This window comes from Nuphar pumila, chromosome 14, assembly GCF_984573655.1.
Source record: "Nuphar pumila chromosome 14, dmNupPumi1.hap1.1, whole genome shotgun sequence".
Taxonomy (NCBI): domain Eukaryota; kingdom Viridiplantae; phylum Streptophyta; class Magnoliopsida; order Nymphaeales; family Nymphaeaceae; genus Nuphar; species Nuphar pumila.
Genome location: NC_143262.1, coordinates 70,586,223 through 70,605,316, shown reverse-complemented (window position 1 = coordinate 70,605,316; position 19,094 = coordinate 70,586,223). Strand labels below are relative to the sequence as shown.

The 19,094-nt window shown below is 37.8% G+C and overlaps 1 protein-coding gene and 1 pseudogene across 1 annotated transcript in view; one reads left to right on the top strand and one right to left on the bottom strand.

Annotated features, from left to right (window-relative positions):
* Positions 1-5,971, bottom strand: part of LOC149816937 (diphosphomevalonate decarboxylase 1-like) — a 34,809-nt gene extending 28,838 nt beyond the window's left edge. Inside the window, exons 1-3 of the mRNA XM_089986833.1 lie at positions 5,548-5,971; positions 4,571-4,769; positions 3,524-3,587 (exon numbers count right to left, since the gene is read on the bottom strand). Coding sequence (XP_089842959.1) covers positions 3,524-3,587; positions 4,571-4,769; positions 5,548-5,763 — 479 coding nt within the window. The 5' untranslated portion in view covers positions 5,764-5,971. The remainder of the gene's footprint in view (positions 1-3,523; positions 3,588-4,570; positions 4,770-5,547) is intronic.
* Positions 5,972-7,384: 1,413 nt separating this feature from the next.
* LOC149816936 (receptor-like protein kinase THESEUS 1 pseudogene) lies at positions 7,385-8,125 on the top strand (annotated as a pseudogene).
* Positions 8,126-19,094: the final 10,969 nt, after the last annotated feature.

Below are 19,094 nucleotides of genomic sequence, written 5' to 3'. Positions count from 1 at the left end.
TGAACTTCAAGCTTTTAATACTTGATGTCAACATAAAAATAGAAAACTCCTAAAGCCATACAAGTGTTCAAGTAGGATTGACATTAAATTTTTTAAAAACATGATCTAAGACCCATTTTTGAGCAATCATATATCTTAGAAAACAAACAAGTTTACCAATTTTAAAAAGGAAAATTTAAAAACATGCGAACAAGTGAAATGTGATATGCGAAAAGAAAGGGTTCTCAAGTACCACAAACACTAAAATGTGCAAAATAAATGCAAGAAAATAGTTTCATAAGGTATAATACTTTAAGAAAAATGGATACATACCGAATAGCTTCAAGAAAGAGAAAAAAGCAATGAATACTTCACCATTCTTTTAAGTTTCTTGAGTGACACGCTTTCTGATTCACCAAAAGACAACCCGATCATGACCTTGCTTTGATACCATGTTAGAAAACAAAGGGTTCGATAATGAACCCATAAATGCACACTTAAGGTGCAAATACACAAACCCACAAAGGGGCAATCAAAAGCACATAAAGTGCTAAACCCATAAACCCACAAAGGGGTTAAGCCAAAAGGCTAAAATAATATTTCTTTATTATGAGAAATAGGGCAAAAACCAGAGTTACCGGAAGCGCCCCTGCTATAGAGGAAGCGCGCTTCCCCGATACGCGCTTCCCCGATACGTGCTTCGAAAGCGTGAAATGTGGTGCTTCCGAAACGCTCGAGGAAGCGCGCGCTTATGACAGGAAGTGCATCCTCCTTTAATGGGGGACGCATACCCCATTAAAGGGGTACGTATTTTACCATTTTACCCTTTTTTTAAAGAAAGATTTTTTTCATTAAGGGTAAAATGGGAAATTTCAAAAAGTCATGAAATAAAAACTCGAAAGAGAGGCTTAGGGTTTTTTCACGCCTCTTTCGAGCCTCTCCTCCTCCCTCTCTCGCTCAGCCGATTTAGCAACCTTCTCTGGTGACCTTCTTCGGCGACCTCCGACGTCCGGCAATCAGTTGAGTGGTTGATTTTCTATCGATTTTCTAGTGATTTTTGGATATTGAGGTTTCTTATGTCCAGATTTGGTTTTTTGTTTAATGTAATCCAATCGGTGAGTGTTTGGGTCTCGGATGGATTGTATTTTGGTCATTTTGATGTATACCATCAGTCAGACATACGTGATTTGGGTTGATATTATTCATGTTTGGTTGAGTTCTCGTGCTGCTTATGAAGTGGTACTAGAGGCGGTAACCTGGATTTGGCTTGATGCTCTTATCGGCATTGTGAGATAAGTTCATCTCATTGTATAGATGGCTTAGATATCATCATGTATGATATTTGTGGTAGTATGGATGTGATATAGTCAATTTGGATGTGAACTTATTGTTAGTTCTCGCTTACTTTTGGTGCCTATAGTTGAGTATTCATATTCATATGAAGCTAGCTGTGTGACATTTTATTAGTGTTAGCGTGTCGAGTTTTAGAAATATTCTGCATATTTTTTCTTGGTGTTCTATTTGTGTGCAGGGACATTAACAATAAATACAATATCTGGAATCTCCAATGCTCAGCCAATTTTACAATGATGAACACTAAATTCATGTATACGATCTGGCAATCAACATAAAAAAAACAATAAAAATTGAGAATCATATCCCAAAATCGCTTCCCTTTCGCTTCTCATTTGAATCCTATGTCGCTTCCTTCTTCGCTTCTTAGATCGCTTCCTAGGTCGCTTCCGAGACGCTTCCCGGTTCGCTCCTAAGTCGTCCCGTGCTTCCCTCTTCCTAAAATTTTAGAAATGCCTTGCTTCCCGCTTCCGCTTCACGTATCGCTTCCCGCTCCCGCTTCCTCGACTGGCAACTCTGGTAAAAACCCTTTTACAATGGAGCTAAAGCTCCCTCAAGAATGTCTAAAATACAAGAGGAAGTCCCCTATTTATAACACCCAAGAGAAGCAAGGAGGGGGCTTCTCTTATAGATGTTGGAGCCCCTCCAAGGTCTCTAAGAGTGGGGCCCTAATTGTACTTTGAAAAATACGAAAAGAAAAAAAGAAAAAATAATAAGGATTACAATCATATTCGTTAGATAGAATATGCGTAAAATTAAGTGAAATGACTAAACTACCCATATGGCTAATAATAGAGAAATATATATTTTATATATATAATTAAGTAGATACATATACATATATACCATATATGTATATGTATCAACCTTTATATATATATAATATATATATGATTACAATGATTGAAGAATACATTTTAACACACATATATATATATATGGTATACATATATTTCAATAGACACGTGTCTTGCTTCTCCTTTTCTTGATCTTTGACTTGTCAACCATTAGAGAAGCCATATCATTTGCCACATCATCAACCTGGGTCTCACCTAGTCCTGGACAACCCCTTAATGTCTACAAAGAAAGGCATGTGGATCCAGGAGCTCGGATCCGCACTATCTTCTACAATTCGTGTTGTAACAAGTTCTAACAAAATTTACAAGGTTCAACAAAAAAATAAAGTTACCGTGCATGTAGGAAGATAAAAAAAGTTACATGAAAGGCATGCTAAACTCATGGTTGGTGGGCAGCTATTACATGCATGGGTAATGGGTCAATTTGGTCACAGAAGGTGCACTAGTGTTGCTTGAAGCCCTTGCACCATTCTCTTATAGATTAATGCAGGAAAAACTTTCACACTTAAGTATAGGCCTATAATCTTCTACAAACTATAGGATGCAGATGCCCCAGCCTTGAATGCATCTAGCTCATATCCTCTTAGTTCCTTTTCTTCTACAATTCTCTATTGTCATCTTAGTTCAGTTCAATATTGACATTGTGAAGATATTTTCATGTTTTGATAAAATTTGACAGTAGTTTTAGCTTTTATAACCACTGTTTATGTGAATATATTCAAAGAAAAAGGAATTCTAAGCAATTAGAGTGTTCTTATTGCATACTATTTTAGTTGTTGCAGGGTTGAATAAGATCCTAATGGGTCCCGCATTTGAATCCCATTGGAGGCTATTAGTTGTTGCCACATCACTGAATGATTATTTTATGTGTCCGTGTATACGACTTCAGATATAATTGGCATCTGGGGTTTTCACCATAGTGGGGATTCAAAGAAGGATTTGATTTGCATGATCCAAAGATTATACTAGGAGTAAATCTTGCAACTTAAATTCCATTTTGTAAGCCAGAAACCTCAACAATGTGAAACAATAACTAGTAAAGATGGATGGATGAGAATTAAGGGTTCTTTCTCCTCTAATCTTTGAAAAATTTCTAGTCTTGATAGGGCCAGGAGTCCTTGATCAAAGATGTCAGAAAATTCCAATCAAGGTTTTTCCGTTTTTGTACTTCCCAGCTTGTTAACTGCATAAGTGCTCTCATTCATCATTTTGACTCTCTAATTTACTGCCACTTTGGCTTGTGTTGCAAACTGATGGTGAATCAAATTTTTCAAGGCATTAGATATATATATCTCTACTTTTCCAAAGGACACAAACATTCTATTATAACAAACCTTGCAATTGCAGAGAGCTCTCCAAAATCTTCAGCCAAATTCATTAGCTTTGCCAGAGCAAAAACTACAAATCAATAAAGATGAAGTTAGACAAGACAAAAATTGTTAAACAAAGTAAGCATTTTTCTATAAAATATGATGGTATAACAATCACGATACATAAGAACAAGCATTCATTTTAATAAACATATATCATACCCCATCTAGAAGCAAATTACGGGTCGTGTTTTATTTCTGTAATGTTAAATTTGGTAGAACTATTTTGTGTTTTCGCATGTTATGTAACAATAAATATGATGGATACATCTTAGAAGACAATGTAGAGGGATGGGAGGGATTAGATCCACTGACACTTTGCTCCTGAACACTTGAACAATTATTGTTTTAAAAAAAAAGGAAAATTTTTAATATTTTAGTGAGACTCCTCAAGATTCCTTGGGTAAGATTGTGCTGCTCTCCCGATGCAGCTATGCATTTTACCCCTGCCTTATATTGAAAAATAACCCCTTCCAATGAAGGAAAGAAGGGTAACCTCTCCACTAAGGCTCTGTTTGGGAGCTGGAGATGGGAAGGGAGATGGGGATTTAATGAGTCCCACCTACCCCAATTGGTGTTTGGAAGCCAGGATTTGGGAGATGGGAATGGTGATGAGAGTGGAGAAGGGAGTGGAGATGGTCCCCCTGTCAACCACATCCTCACAAGGATGTAGTTGACAACTCCAGTCTCATCCCTCATTCTCTTCTCCACTCCCATCACTCATCTCCTCTCCACCACCAGCTCCCAGACAGAGCCTAAGCAGAAACCAGTATTTCAACCCATAACCATCTCGACACATTCTGTTTTCTCGAAATTTTGTTTTTCAAAATTTTATATCTAACTCGGTGATTGTCTGGATCCATGCTTGCGTATATGTGTACGTGAGCGCGCATGTGTGTGGGTAGTGAGTGGTGGTATTATGGTAACTGCAAATCACTTAAACAGATCAAGCATGCAACCTTGACAAAATATTCCATGAATTTAAGCAATCAGATTACGATATATTTTTACCTAAGCACGCGAAACCAGCAGCTGAGGAAGCCAACCCCGCTGCAGTAGGGAAATTGTTATAAGAAACGATATGGACATGGATCTTCTGCCAATCTTCTTTGGCAATACGAATTTTTTTCTTCTCATCCACGACGTCGTTTGCTCGATTGCGAATTTCTCTAAGACAGGCTTGGTATCTGCCCCCAGAAAGAGAGATTTCCTATTCTACCCAACAAAGTAAAAAACAAAAGTAAATGCGATGAATCCCCACCATGAACCAATCGATGGTAATCTCAAATTCCTTTCATAAAAAATGGGAATTCCATTAAAGAAAGAATCCATACGGACGCAAGCAGAAAAAAAATTTGAGTTTGGATAAAAGAATGAAGATGTTCGATTGAAGTAATCAATATTCCAGAAAACATGGAAACCCCATAAAAAAGAAGGGACTAAAAAGAAATGTTTGCAATTGATTTCAAATAATAAGCAAGACACTCGTCCAAATCATAAAAACCATGGCAATACTATTTAGAAAACCTATAAAAAATTATGAGTCCCACAACTTACTGAAGAAAATACGTATAAAATCAAATGTCTAGAAAAATATGGAGTAAAAATTGACTTGCTCAACAACCAAATTCCCCTCAAAAATAACTAAAGTCCCAACTCGGGAAAATATAAATATTTATCCGAAAACGAATTCAACAATCGGGTTACTTCTCGATCAGCCAAAGGAAAAAAACAAAAGAAGAAAAGAAAACAAAACAAAGAAAAACAAATCTCGGATCTGAGATTTATCAAGACTCGTACGGGAAAAAACGAAACACTCGTCACAACGGAAATGAGTCAAGAAAACAATTCCAGAATCTCCCCAGAAACGGAAAAAGGAAGAACAGTAAGAAAGAAGTTACAAAACCCAAATCACGGAACCACAAACAAAAGAATCAACTCCCGAGAGAGAAACGACGAGGACGGCAGAAGGAAGAGGGAGGGAGCACCTTGCCGTTGAGCCACATGCGATCGGAATGGAAGGCGGGGCTGGCCGCGACGGTGGTGGTGGTGCAGAGGTGCTCGGGGTCGAGGGTGACGCTGATGCTGTCGTTGATCGGCAGGATGAGCGACTCGTCCCGCTTGCCCCAGTACTTTATCACCGCTATGTTTGTCGGAGTTCTCGCCGTCACCGTCAGCACCCAACCTTCCGATCCCGTCCTCATCTTCTTCTTCTCCTCCTCCTCACCACAATCCCGAACCGCCAAGAAATCCTTCCTTTCTCTCCCTCTCTGTCACTCTTTCTCTAGGAAGGATGGTTTCAATCTAGAGTTTTTCGGGGTCTTTCTTCCTTCAAAGGAAAAAAAACCGGGAATTCCTCCCCCTCCTCGGTTTCGCATATATATATATATATATATATATATATAGAGAGAGAGAGAGAGAGAGAGAGAGAGAGAGAGAGAGAGAGAGATTGCGTTTTTCTTTCTGAGCTTTGGGGGTGGGGCGCAGGGCAGTGTTGGCGGAAACGGATTTTAAACTGATGACCTGGCTCGGTTCTGGAATTGGGTCTTCAAGTCCAAATCTGGTGGGGCCCGGCGAATTCAAACAAGGATTTGAACCTGGACCTCTTGCTCACCAGCTCCACGTGGGTCTGTTAATGCTGGAAAACAGGAACAAGTGTGCTTGCAATATTCGGGGTGATTCATCTTTTAAAGCATTCAGTGCTAACCAACTTGGCCAACATTTATTAATCCTTGCAAAAGGGTCCGGAGGTTAGCAGCCATCAACTTGTGCTGATGATCACCATTAAAAGTAACTAAAATGAAAGTTTGCCCCATGAAAGGACTGTTTTGAAAAAATTTAAAAATGAAGCCCTTATAAGGTGCAAAAGGGATTTCAGGGAGCCACCGGATAACCTTCGAAAGTGTTGAGCGTAATGCTATACGGAAGTACTGAACATCAGCTTTTTGCTCATGCCAATATCGTGGCCGTCTGTTTGCATTTTGGATGAATACCACGTAGCATATAGCTGTTCTATTGACTTTTTAACTTTTCAAAATACAAAACAGACGGTCACGATGTTGGCATGAGCAAAAAAAAAAAAAACTCATGTTCACCGTGGCCTGAGCTTGTTCCATATATATATATATATATATATATATATATATATATATATATAGAGAGAGAGAGAGAGAGAGAGAGAGTTGGTTTGGTTTTGTGAAAGATCTGTAGGGTTGAAAAAATCATGGTTAGTCTGACGGTTCCTTGATGGAAGGGCAGATTAGCTCTAATGACATAAAAGGCAGGATGTTTTCACAAAAATGGTTGAGGTGGGGACTGTTTTGTAATTTCATTTTTAAAGATGACCGAAGAAAAAATGACTCTTCACTCGACTCATTGGTGTGAACCTCCGTCTCCTCCTTGTTCACTAAGGACATGTTTGATGGCTCGTCCCGTGCATCGCACGGGAAGAAAAGGACATTTAGAACATCTTTTTTAACAAAACATTGGACATGACGAATGGTGTTTGGTGCGTTCATCGTGTTCAATATATACCGTAATTGTTCATCCACCTCCTCCTCTGTTACAAAAAGAACAGGAATGGAGGGAACCAAAAAAAAATCGTGCATCGATGGGTGCACCAGAAACTTCTCTCCTCGATTGCACTTCTTCCTTTTCTTCTCGAGATTCTTCTTTTGCAAGCTTCGGCACCAACCCTAGCATCGCCGGATTTGTCTTGTTTCTCGAGGTTTAGTTCCTCGCCGGCAAAAAAATCTATAACGAAATGCGGCTGGGTTGGTCGTCTGAGAGATCGATGCGTCCCTGGTCCCCGAAGAGAAGAGTGAAATGCGGCTGAGCAGGTCTTTGTTGGTTCCCCTTTCAATGGTATGTCCAATTTTGGCTCTGGAAACTATCTACACGCTCAATGTGAGAGGTCCTAAGATTACCCCAATCAATGTTACATTAAGAAGAACTTGGGAGAATGATAGGGTTTGTTGGTTCTCTAACAACTCTGTAACGGTTGCATATGTGGATCCAACCTCCATTAACAACCGAACAATGGTCACCAAGGAGATTGCGCCCAATTGGGTATATGTCACTTCTGAAGCAATGGTAGATGCAAATGTTTTAAATGTCAACTACAACATCACATGGTCTCTCTCTGTTGATCCAAGCTTCCCGTATTATATACATCTTCACTTCTGTGATATCATTAGTAATGCTTTGAATGAGCTCATCTTCAATGTGTATGTCAATTTTGATTTTGCGGCAATTGGTCTTGATCCCTCCAAGAAGGCCAATATGTTGAGAATACCATATTATGCAGATTTTGTTTTCAATACCTCTCCTGGATCAACTCGCATAAATGTGAGCATTGGCCCTAATTCGACTGTTTTGGATAATGCCAATGCCACTCTCAGTGGTTTAGAGATCATGAAGATCAACAATGATGTTGGGAGTTTGGATGGCCTACTTTTTGTCCGAGACATTTATTCTGGTTCACAACCAAAGAAGATGAAGTTGACAATCGTTCTTGGAGTGATTGTGGGCAGCCTGGCAGCAATTCTGTTGATAGCTTTGTATTAATGTTGCTTTATCTTTTTTAGATCAAAAAGGTGACACCATGGTCATTCGTGACTACCATTGCCATTATATGGAAATTCACACACCATGAGCAAAGTTTCAACTACTTCTCATAAGACCAAAACTGCCAGCTTAATATCTTTGGCAAATTCAAACTTGGGGCACTTAGTCACCTTCCAAGAGATATTAGATGTGACCAACAAGTGTAGTGAGGGTCTGCTTCTCGGTGTAGCTGGCTTTGGCAAAGTTTAAAGGGAATGATTAACGATGGCACCAACATTGCTATCAAAAGAGGAAATCCAATATCGGAGCAAGGTCTCTGTAACGACCCCAATTCACACCTCTTAAAATACAGATTTAAAAAAAAAAAAAAACAAGTGCGAAAACATTCCCAGAGACCCAAGGCCTTACAGTTAAACACCACCACAAGGAATCTTATACTCATCTTTCATACCAAACCAAACCAAACTTTATTGATTCAAATGTAAAGAGTCTGAGACATAATTAATTAAAAGTAAAGAAAGCAAAAGGAAAGAGCACGCCATCCAAAGAACCTGCCATGTAGTCGTGTGGTCCCCTCGTGACTCCTCTCAAAAGCAAGTCCTCCTTATTAGGCATCTGAAGCTGCGAAAAATACAAAATGTAGGGTGTCAAAATCTAAAAAATCTTGCGTACAGGTCCCTCTAATCATTCAAATAAGAAAAAAGAACATAAATAAGATTCATGCAATATTTTAGAGGGACATAAATATATTACATTTACAATTCAAATAATCATTCATGCAATAAAGAACATTTATTAAACATTGAGTAACATTTAATAACAACAGAGATCACAATCTATGCATTAAGGAACAACATCATGCATTCTTCAATATATCACAATTAAGAAAATAAGTAAATATGCATGATGTAATGCATAGCAAGAATATGCGTGATTTCAATGCAATGCATACATAATTTATTATCTTTAATCAAGTTTTTTTTCATATGCAAGTCTTTATTAGGATACACATATATTTAAGTTTCATTTTTTATTACCTTTACCCGCGGATACTCAAAACAGGTAAAATATTAGAGGTCAAGTTAGGTTTTCAGGGTAACTTAGCATACAATTTGTATTTTGTTAACAGGTTTCAAACTTAGTCATTGACCGATATCAACAAACAACAGGATCCATCAGAACATTAGAAAAAAACATATAATGTTGGGAACACCAAAGAAATCAGCATCCACTGGCATCACTTTCTTGGTATACCAAAACAACATTGTGTCTACACACCACCCCCACGCAAAGTTTAGGACTCTCTCTAAAATCGTGCCCATGAGAAGAACCTCAATATCGGGTTTAGGGGCAACAATCACGCACATGAAGTTTTAGTATCCTCACGGTTTCTCCAAAACTGCAATATTCAAGATTCTCGCACTAAAGAAGGGACATCACGAAAACATAAATTTCATGTTTCTTTACTTTCTTTTATCTTGTTATTAATTCATCTTTTTTACATTTGCAAACCAACATGCAGAATTAATAACATAATCTTGCAAATCAACATGTCAAGCTCTTTACGGGACCACAGTCCGTGGCATCATGAAACAGTTCAATAAAAACTATAACGTTACATTCAATTTTTGTAATGCATAGAATAACTAAAACAAGAGCAACACATGCTCGAGGCTCACATAGCCCAGGATGATCCATTTGACTGACAATGTATTCATATACAAAAATCATCAATATCACGTCACTATGCATTCCTTTTTAAATGCTTCTCAATGCACATTTATTTATATCAATTTAAAAATGTGCATGAAACAATAATATTTCATATGCATGTGCATGAGCTTACACAACCACGCCAAGTGCACGCTTTCATTCAGTTCACATGTTTTATGTTAAATGCGTGCTTTCATTCATGAATCTTTTCAATTAAAATATATAAACATTCATGCAATTACTTATATGCAAAACACATCAATTTCATGAATGCACGTGCACATACGAACAATTGTACATTAACACTTCGATTAAACATGACATACTGATGTGTAATCACATGAAAATTTTTGTTCTTTTTTCATACATATAAATTGAATAACAAATCTGAAAATCAATTACATAACTAAACACATTCACTTTATGCATGCACATGCACTTGAAACACACTTGAAATAACATATTACTTAAGCATCTAACTTTTTTTTTAACATGTGACCCAGTTGACACAGTCGGCTCGGTCAGTCCCCAGTCCAGGCTCAGTTTGAGCTTGCTCATGTGCAGACCTATGCTAAGATACATCCCACATGTCAATTTCCCTGACAGGGTGGAATGAAGAGTAATAAATGAAAACCATGAAGGGAAGTTGGAATATCCATCACCATCTCCAGGCACAACCTACTAGAAAATGGAAGGTAAGTTTGTCATAACTTAGTATGATAAAAGACCTTGGATAACACGTCAGTTTATGGGAAGTAGCCATAATAAACAGATGAGCATGAAAAATTCCAGGCTAGTACTATCCTCTTTTGAACTAATCTACATAGAGTTGAACATTTTGACAGATAACCTGTGTGATTGACCATGAAAGGGTGTTAAAAATACTTACGTTATACACAGTATCAGTCAATAGCAACTATTAACTGAGAGCCAATATCATCTTGATTCTATAAAGCATCAAGTGGTAGGAATAATGCTAAAAAATCATGAAACATTGGCCTACCTTCATGAATGATCACCTATATGAAGTACAAAGTTGCATGCAGAGAATGTTTTCAGTTACAACAATAAGAGTGACAAAACTCATACCATGTAGCAATAGATGTTGACTTCTTAATCTATGGTCAGTAGAATATTTTGGCATGACTAGCATTGGAGTTGAGATATATAATGACAGAACAATAGCTGTCAAAAAGTTCTGGCACCAAAACAAAATTTTGAAGTTGATATAACAATATTGCCATGCACTTGCAGCACTAAAATAGGTGATTTAGCAAACCATCAATTTTTTTTATACTCTTCAAAATAATTCTGATGGATATCTCTAACCAAATCTCTCAGGTTCAGATCTCACTAGTGTCACCCCCTGCCATTTGTAACCAAATTACATAAAAGCGCTTGACTTGTGTTGCAGTTACACTACAAGAAAATAGGTTATTAGCGACAAAATTTAGCGATGGAATTATTCCGTCGCTAGTTAGCGACGGATAAATGAGTGAAACACATCTGCCGCTATAATCAATGAAATTTACGAAAATAGCGACGAAATATATCTCGTCGCCTTATCCGTCGCTAATTAGCAACATATTTTGTGAGGGAAAATTTTGTCATAATAGACACACCATTTAACAATGTATTTTGCGACAAAAAATCTTCTTTCACTAATTAGCGACGGAATATATTTTGTCGCCATTTACGTGTTTTGATTTATGACGACTTAGCGACGGAATTAATAAGTCGCTAAATGTCGCATAACTCCTAATCTCAACCCTCTTTTTCTTTTCTTCTTTCGCAACTCCCGCTCACGCCCGCCTTCCTCTCCCTCCTGCCGCCCTCTTCCTCCCGCCGGCCTCTCTCCGGTCCCCACCGTCCACCGTCGCTGGTTGTCGATCCCCGTCAGCCTTTTGCTGCCGCCGCCAGGTAAATTTTAAAACTCCTTGCGTTTTCCGGCAGGGGGTCGACCCCCTGTTGTTCCGGCAGGGGGTCGACCTTTTGAGGTTTCTGGCAAAGAGTCGACCCCATGCAGGAACGCAGCAGGTCGACCCCACGCCGAAACGTAGGGGATCGACCCCCCGCTGTTCCGGCAAGGGGTCGACCCCCTATTGTTCTTGCAGGGGGCGACCCCCTGCGGTTTCCGGCAGGGGGGTCAAGCCCCTGCTGTTCCGGCAGAGGGTCGACCCCCTGCGTTCCTGCAGGGGGTCGACCCCCCGCTGTTCCTGCAGGGGGTTGACCCCCCGCTATTCCGGCAAGGGGTCGACCCCCTGTTGTTCCGGCAGGGGGTCGACCCCCTGTGTTCCGACAAGGGGTCGACCCCCTACTGTTTTTTGGCAGGGGGTCGACCCCATGCGTTTCGGTAGGTCATTGGGTGTTGAGCTTCTCAAGGCCTATGCAAGATGTTTTTATTTGCCTCAGTTTTTTTTTTCGGCAGGTGGTGACTTAATTTTAAAACTGTGCTTTTTGCAGATTTCTCAACGGAACCCGCTTGTGCTCATCCACCCGTGGTAAGTAAGTGACAAAAATAATGCAAATCGGGTAAATACCCGTGGTGAGTAAGTGGTGTAAGTGCATCACATGTTATTTAATTTATTAGATGTAACACTTTATTGTTCACACACTCACATAGTTGTTGATATCTAGGGTTGCTTTGTTGAAGTTCAGAGATCATGCTGAGCATGATTTTAATGTATAAGAATAGAAGTGTTCTTATTTTTGGAGTACGGATTTCATGCTAGGCATGGTAGTAGTTAGTGGAATATTGAAGTGTGTTTGTTGCAGGTACATGTTTGACAATTGTTTGATATGAATGATTTCGATGTATTGCAATGTTTGATGTAATTGTATCTATGCTTGCATGTAGTTACTTTCAATTTGATTATGACTTTCATGTGAAATTGTATAATGAAAGCATGCTTCAAAGGAACGTATCGTGTCATTAATAGTTTGCACATTAAAATATTAAGTTATCAATGCATGCATCAAAATTCTTGTTATTGTATGACATCATATATTGCATGATAAATTTGATATTTTCTTCATCATAGCATTCTGATGGTTCTCTTTTAACTGGTTAGGTTATTATTCGTAACATCATACGAAAATGATTGCAAACCGTGAATGGATGTACCGTAGGATAGTGGACAATGAGTTATCGCATGAATATATGGATGGTGTTGACAGTTTTATTGAATTTGCAACGACAAGTGTCAGTACAGTAGATCCCACAGGTCAGATTAGGTGTCCCTGCAAGATTTGTAAGAATAATCGATTTGTAAAACCTCATGGCGTTAGACATCACCTATACAGGAAGGGTTTTGTGAGTGATTTTCAGAATTGGATGTTTCATGGAGAAGAATTTAGAAACAATTTTGATGCACGGGTGAATGTGGTGCACGATAATCCATATATGGATTTGATATTTGATGCCGCAGAAACAAAACTGGGTTCTGCTATGAGTCCTAGTGATGTAAGAACTGCCGTAGATAAAGAATCACCAAACGATACAGCTAGTAGATTTTATGATTTACTTAGAGATGTTGATGAACCACTTTGGAACGGTTGCGAGAGTCACACTATCTTGTCTACAGTTCTTCAACTAATGAATTTGAAGTCCGAGTATAACTTGAGTCAATCATGTTTTGACCATTTGTGCATGATTGTGAAGAGTATGTTGCCCAAAGATGAGAAATTGTCACAAAATTTCTATCATGCGAAAGTTATGGTCAACGCTCTAGGTATGGGTTACAAAAAGATTGATGCTTGTCCAAATCACTGCATGTTGTATTTCAAGGAGCAAGAAAACAACATATCATGCCCGTCATGTGGGCATCCTCGGTTCAAGCCAAAGACAAGAGGCAATGGTAGCACGAGATCAAAGGAAGTTTCATACAAGTCGCTCCGCTACTTTCCTATCACTCCTAGATTGCAGCGATTGTATATGTCTTCAAGGACATCTAAACACATGAGATGGCATGCAAATAAAGTTCGACACGATGAAAACAAGATCACACATCTTATTGACGCTGAAGCTTGGAAGCACTTTGATCATACTCATCAGAACTTCACAATGGAAGTGCGAAATGTTAGACTCGGTCTATGTGCAGATGAATTTAATCCATTTGGGGGTAGATCAACTCCATACTCATGCTGGCCAATATTTGTAACTCCATACAACCTTCCACCAAACTTGTGTATGAAACGTCCAAATCTTTTCTTGTCTCTGTTGATCCCTGGTCTAACCTCACATGGCCAAAATCTTGATGTATATTTAAGACCATTGATTGATGAACTAAAAGTACTGTGGGATGACGATGTTACCACGTATGATGCCAAAAAAAAACAAAATTTCAATATGAAGGTCGTTGTTCTATGGACAATCAGTGACTTTTCTGCATATGGTATGCTATCTGGTTGGAGCACACATGGGAGGTTGGCATGTTCATACTGCATGGAGGATTCCAAAGCTTTTAGATTAACACATGGAAAGAAGCCTTGCTGGTTTGAGTGCCATCGTCGATTTCTACCCAGCGACCATCTGTTTCGACGATAAAGGAATGTGTTTAGAGCAAGCACAACTGAAATGGAAGGTCCATTCACAAGATTGTCTGGCATAGAGATTCTAAAAAGATTGCGATACTTTCCAGATGCATTAACATATTCTCGATGTCCAACACCCTTCCGTGGATTTGGGAATAATCACAATTGGACAAAGAAATCTATTTTTTGGGAACTGCCATATTGGCCGACCCTATTGATACGACATAATTTGGATGTGATGCATGCGGAGAAAAATGTGTTTGATAATGTGTTCAATACAGTAATGAATGTTAAAGGGAAAATGAAGGATAATCCGAAGGCCCGTATGGATTTAAAAGTAATATATAAAAGACCAGAATTCGAACTCAAAGAGTATAATGGCAAAGTACTGAAACCTAAGGCAAAGTACGTGCTTGGACCTGATCAAATAAAGCATGTATGTCAATGGTTGAGACAATTGAGATTTTCGGATGGATATGTCTTTAACATTGCTTGGGCTGTGAAGATTGACAGTTATATGGGTTGAAGAGCCATGCTTGTCATGTCATTATACAACGATTGATACCCCTAGCATTACATGATATGTTAGACAAACCTATATGGGGGGTATTGTCTGAGTTGAGTGGATTTTTTAGAACATTATGCGCATCGGAAGTCGTAGTATCTAATGTGAATAATCTCGAGGACTCTGTCATCACCACTGTTTGTCTACTAGAAAAGATTTTTCCGCCATCATTTTTCAATGTTATGGAACATTTGATTATACATTTGCCATATGAACTAAGAGTTGGTGGCCCTATGCAATATCGATGGATGTACCCATTTGAAAGGTATATGCTTTTTTATATTTGTCACTTTAATGACAGATATTTCAAATTTGATGTATATTTTTGACAGATGCATGTTTGACCTCAAAAAAAAGGTTCGTAATAAAGCAAGAGTAGAAGACTCTATTTGTGAGGCGTACACTTTAGTAGAGATTTCAAATTTCTCATCTATATATTTTGAACCTCACATTCCAACACGTTACACATGTCTGCCTCGTAACGATAATGGAGAACAAGTAACTGCAGCATACAAGCTATCGATATTTCAACCACTTGGGTATGCATTTGGTAGTTGCTGATCAAGGCTCTTGACAGATCGAGAGCAAGACGCAACACACATCTATATTCTTTTTAATTGCTTAGCGATCGACCCATACATCGAGTAAGTATATGTAGACGCAACACAATTATAAATCCTTTTATGTTCTATATGTGCATACATGGTTCGATAATATAAGTATTTGTGGTTTGCAGACGATTTGATCTGGAGTTGCAAAGAGAAGTTTCACATCTCACTGATGCAGAAGTACAAAAAGAACGTGAAACTAAGTTTGTGTAGTGGTTGAAACAGTTGGTAAGGACGCTAACATAAATTTTGTACTTGTAAACAACACTAAGTTACTTAATTGGTCGTGATCACAATCATTGTTTATGTTTATGCGTAGGTCCGCCATGGTGATGTTAAAGATCAAGGAATATGTGATTTAGAAAATGGTCCGACCAAAGTTGTGCAATGCTACAACGAGTATATAGTAAATGATTATCGATTCCATACAAAAGATTATGGTGTAAACAAATCAACGATGAATAGTGGCGTGCGTGTCAAGGGTAGCAGCTATGGTGAAAATAAACATGATCACTACGGTGTTATAGAGGAAATAATGGAGTTGACTTACTTAGGCATAAATAATAGGGTAACTTTATTCAAGTGTCAATGGTTTGATCCAACTGCAACAAGGCTCGACAAAGCCTCAAGCATTGTAGGGGTGAATCATAAATCAAGGTTTGGAACATATGAATCATTCATATTAGCCTCACAAGATCAACAAGTTTATTATACTTCATATCCGAGTATGAAAAAGTCAGATAGAAATGAATGGTGAGCAGTTTGCAAGGTGAAGTCCAAACTATACCCTGAGTATGATCAGTTACAGGAAGACAAGTTAGCTGAATACAGTGGTTACTATCAATCAGATGATATATATGACTTCTCTTATAGTCACAATGTTGCGCATGATATGCATGTCATATCTCAATTGAACGATGAAACATGCATAGAAGAATGTGATCCAAATGATATACCAAGTGGATGGGTAAACAATAAAGAAGAAGAAGAAGAATATGAAAGTCAAACAAGTGACGAGGAAGAATTCTCAAGCTAGTGAGCAAAATCTTGTAATACAAACCTCTATTTGAATGCATTGCAATACTTGATGTGAATGATTTGAATTATTTTTATGTATTGTAATACTTGATGCAAATGAATGAGTTGTATTGCAATACTTGATGTGAATGATTTGAATTATTTGAATGCATTGTAATACTTGATACAAATGATTTGAATGCATTGCAATACTTGATGTGAATGCTTTGAATTATTTTTATTTATTGTAATACTTGATGTGAATGAATGAGTTGTATTGCAATACTTGATGTGAATGATTTGAATTATTTGAATGTATTGTAATACTTGATACGAATGATTTGAATGCATTGCAATACTTGATGTGAATGATTTGAATTATTTGAATGTATTGTAATACTTGATGCGAATGAATGAGTTGTATTGCAATACTTGATTTGAATGATTTGAATTATTTGAATGTATTGTAATACTTGATACGAATGATTTGAATGCATTGCAATACTTGATGTGAATGATTTGAATGTATTGTAATACTTGATGCGAATGAATGAGTTGTATTGCAATACTTGATGTGATTGATTTGAATTATTTGAATGTATTGTAATACTTGATGCGAATTATTTGAATGCATTGCAATACCTGATGTGAATTACTTGAATGCATTGCAATACTTGATGTGAATGACTTGAATGTATTGTAATACTTGATGTGAATGACTTGAATGTATTGTAATACTTGATATGAATGACTTGAATGTATTGTAATACTTGATGTGAATGATTTGAATTATTTAAATGTATTGTAATACTTGATGCGAATGATTTGAATGCATTGTAATACTTGATGTGAATTATTTGAATGCATTGCAATACTTGATGTGAATGACTTGAATGCATTGTAATACTTGATGTGAATGACTTGAATGTATTGTAATACTTGATGAGAATGAATGGGTTGTATTGTACTTGATGTGAATGATTTGAATTATTTGAATATATTGTAATACTTGTTGTGAATCATTTGAATGTATTGCAATACTTGATGCGAATGATTTGAATGTATTGTAATATTTAATGTGAATTATTTGAATGTATTGTATGACATTTGTTATTTGTTAGAATATGGTTCGTGGAGGTTACAGTGGTCGTTCATCCAGTAGTAGCCAGACCCAACCTTCATATTCACGGGCTCCTGTGATAGGTATATCATTTAACTAATTGGATGCTTGATTAGTTGAAATGCGCATTCTGAGAATTTCTAACGTATTTTTTTACAGATGATGTTTCTCCTGTACACGGCCCACCTACACCAGTTGATCACACAAGTCAGAAGCCAACACAAGATGCAAGGTCTTCTCAGTCTGGCACAAGAAGACTTGTTCGAATAGTATATATCGATAATCGACCGTAAGTATTTCGTTTTCAATTATTACATATCTTATAAATATTTTATATTGATATTTACTATATACCAATTCATATACAACACGAGGTTTGAGCCACAAGAAATAGTACGCGAGATTAGAAATTCACTTCTTCAACATCTACCAGGACCAGTCGCTCAATGGAAAGAGTATCCAAAAGAGATGATAGATAGATTGTGGTCCTCATTCATGATATACAGTTGTTTCTCAAAATTAATGTGTTTCATATTTAATTTTTTTTTAGTCATGTCTAATAACTTTCTGAAAATATTTATAGGCTTCGAATCGCTTCGTATCTACGGTGGAGGAAAATGATGCAAGGAAGGTGTGGCAGAAGGTGGTTGCCAATCGATTTGCAGACATGCTGCACAATATGAAGACTACAACAAAAAAAGCATCTAGCGGAATAGATGATCCACTACAGTGGAAGGGTCATGGCCCTATTACTATCAGGATAGATTATTATGATGTAATGTGCGACAAGTGGGTGGGGGATGCATTTCGAAATCGCTCTGCGAAGGCTGCACAAAATCGAGCAAAAATGCTCGAAGCCCATCTACACACAGGTGGATCTAAGACATTTGGGAGTCACCTGAAGAAAATGGTAACTCATCAATATATAATATTAATTTTATAAGTATTGTTGCAAACTTGTTAACTAAATATTTTATCATTCAACTTCGCAGGAAGCAAAAAAAGGAGGCATTGTACCATATAAGGATGTGTTTGTTGAAACACATAAACGGAAGACCACAGGAGACTTCGTATCAGAGAAGGCGAACACGACAACGGTATATATTTATTCTATTAATAATCATTGCAATATGCAAGTTATCATAATGTTATCATTAATTATTAATGTATACTTTAAACATTATTTTGCAGGAGGCATATGAGCAACAGATGGTAGAGCGATATGGAGATGACGCTACTCAGCATCCATCATTTGATCCTGCAGCATGGGTGACTGCAGCAGGTGAACCCAAAAAGGGTCGTGTGTTCGGGTTTGGGAGTAATATGAACACTTCACTTGTTATTGCTTCTTCCAGTTACGGCTCACAGACTTCTTCCGTCGACATAAGCTCCATGCAGCATCCTATTCTTTCT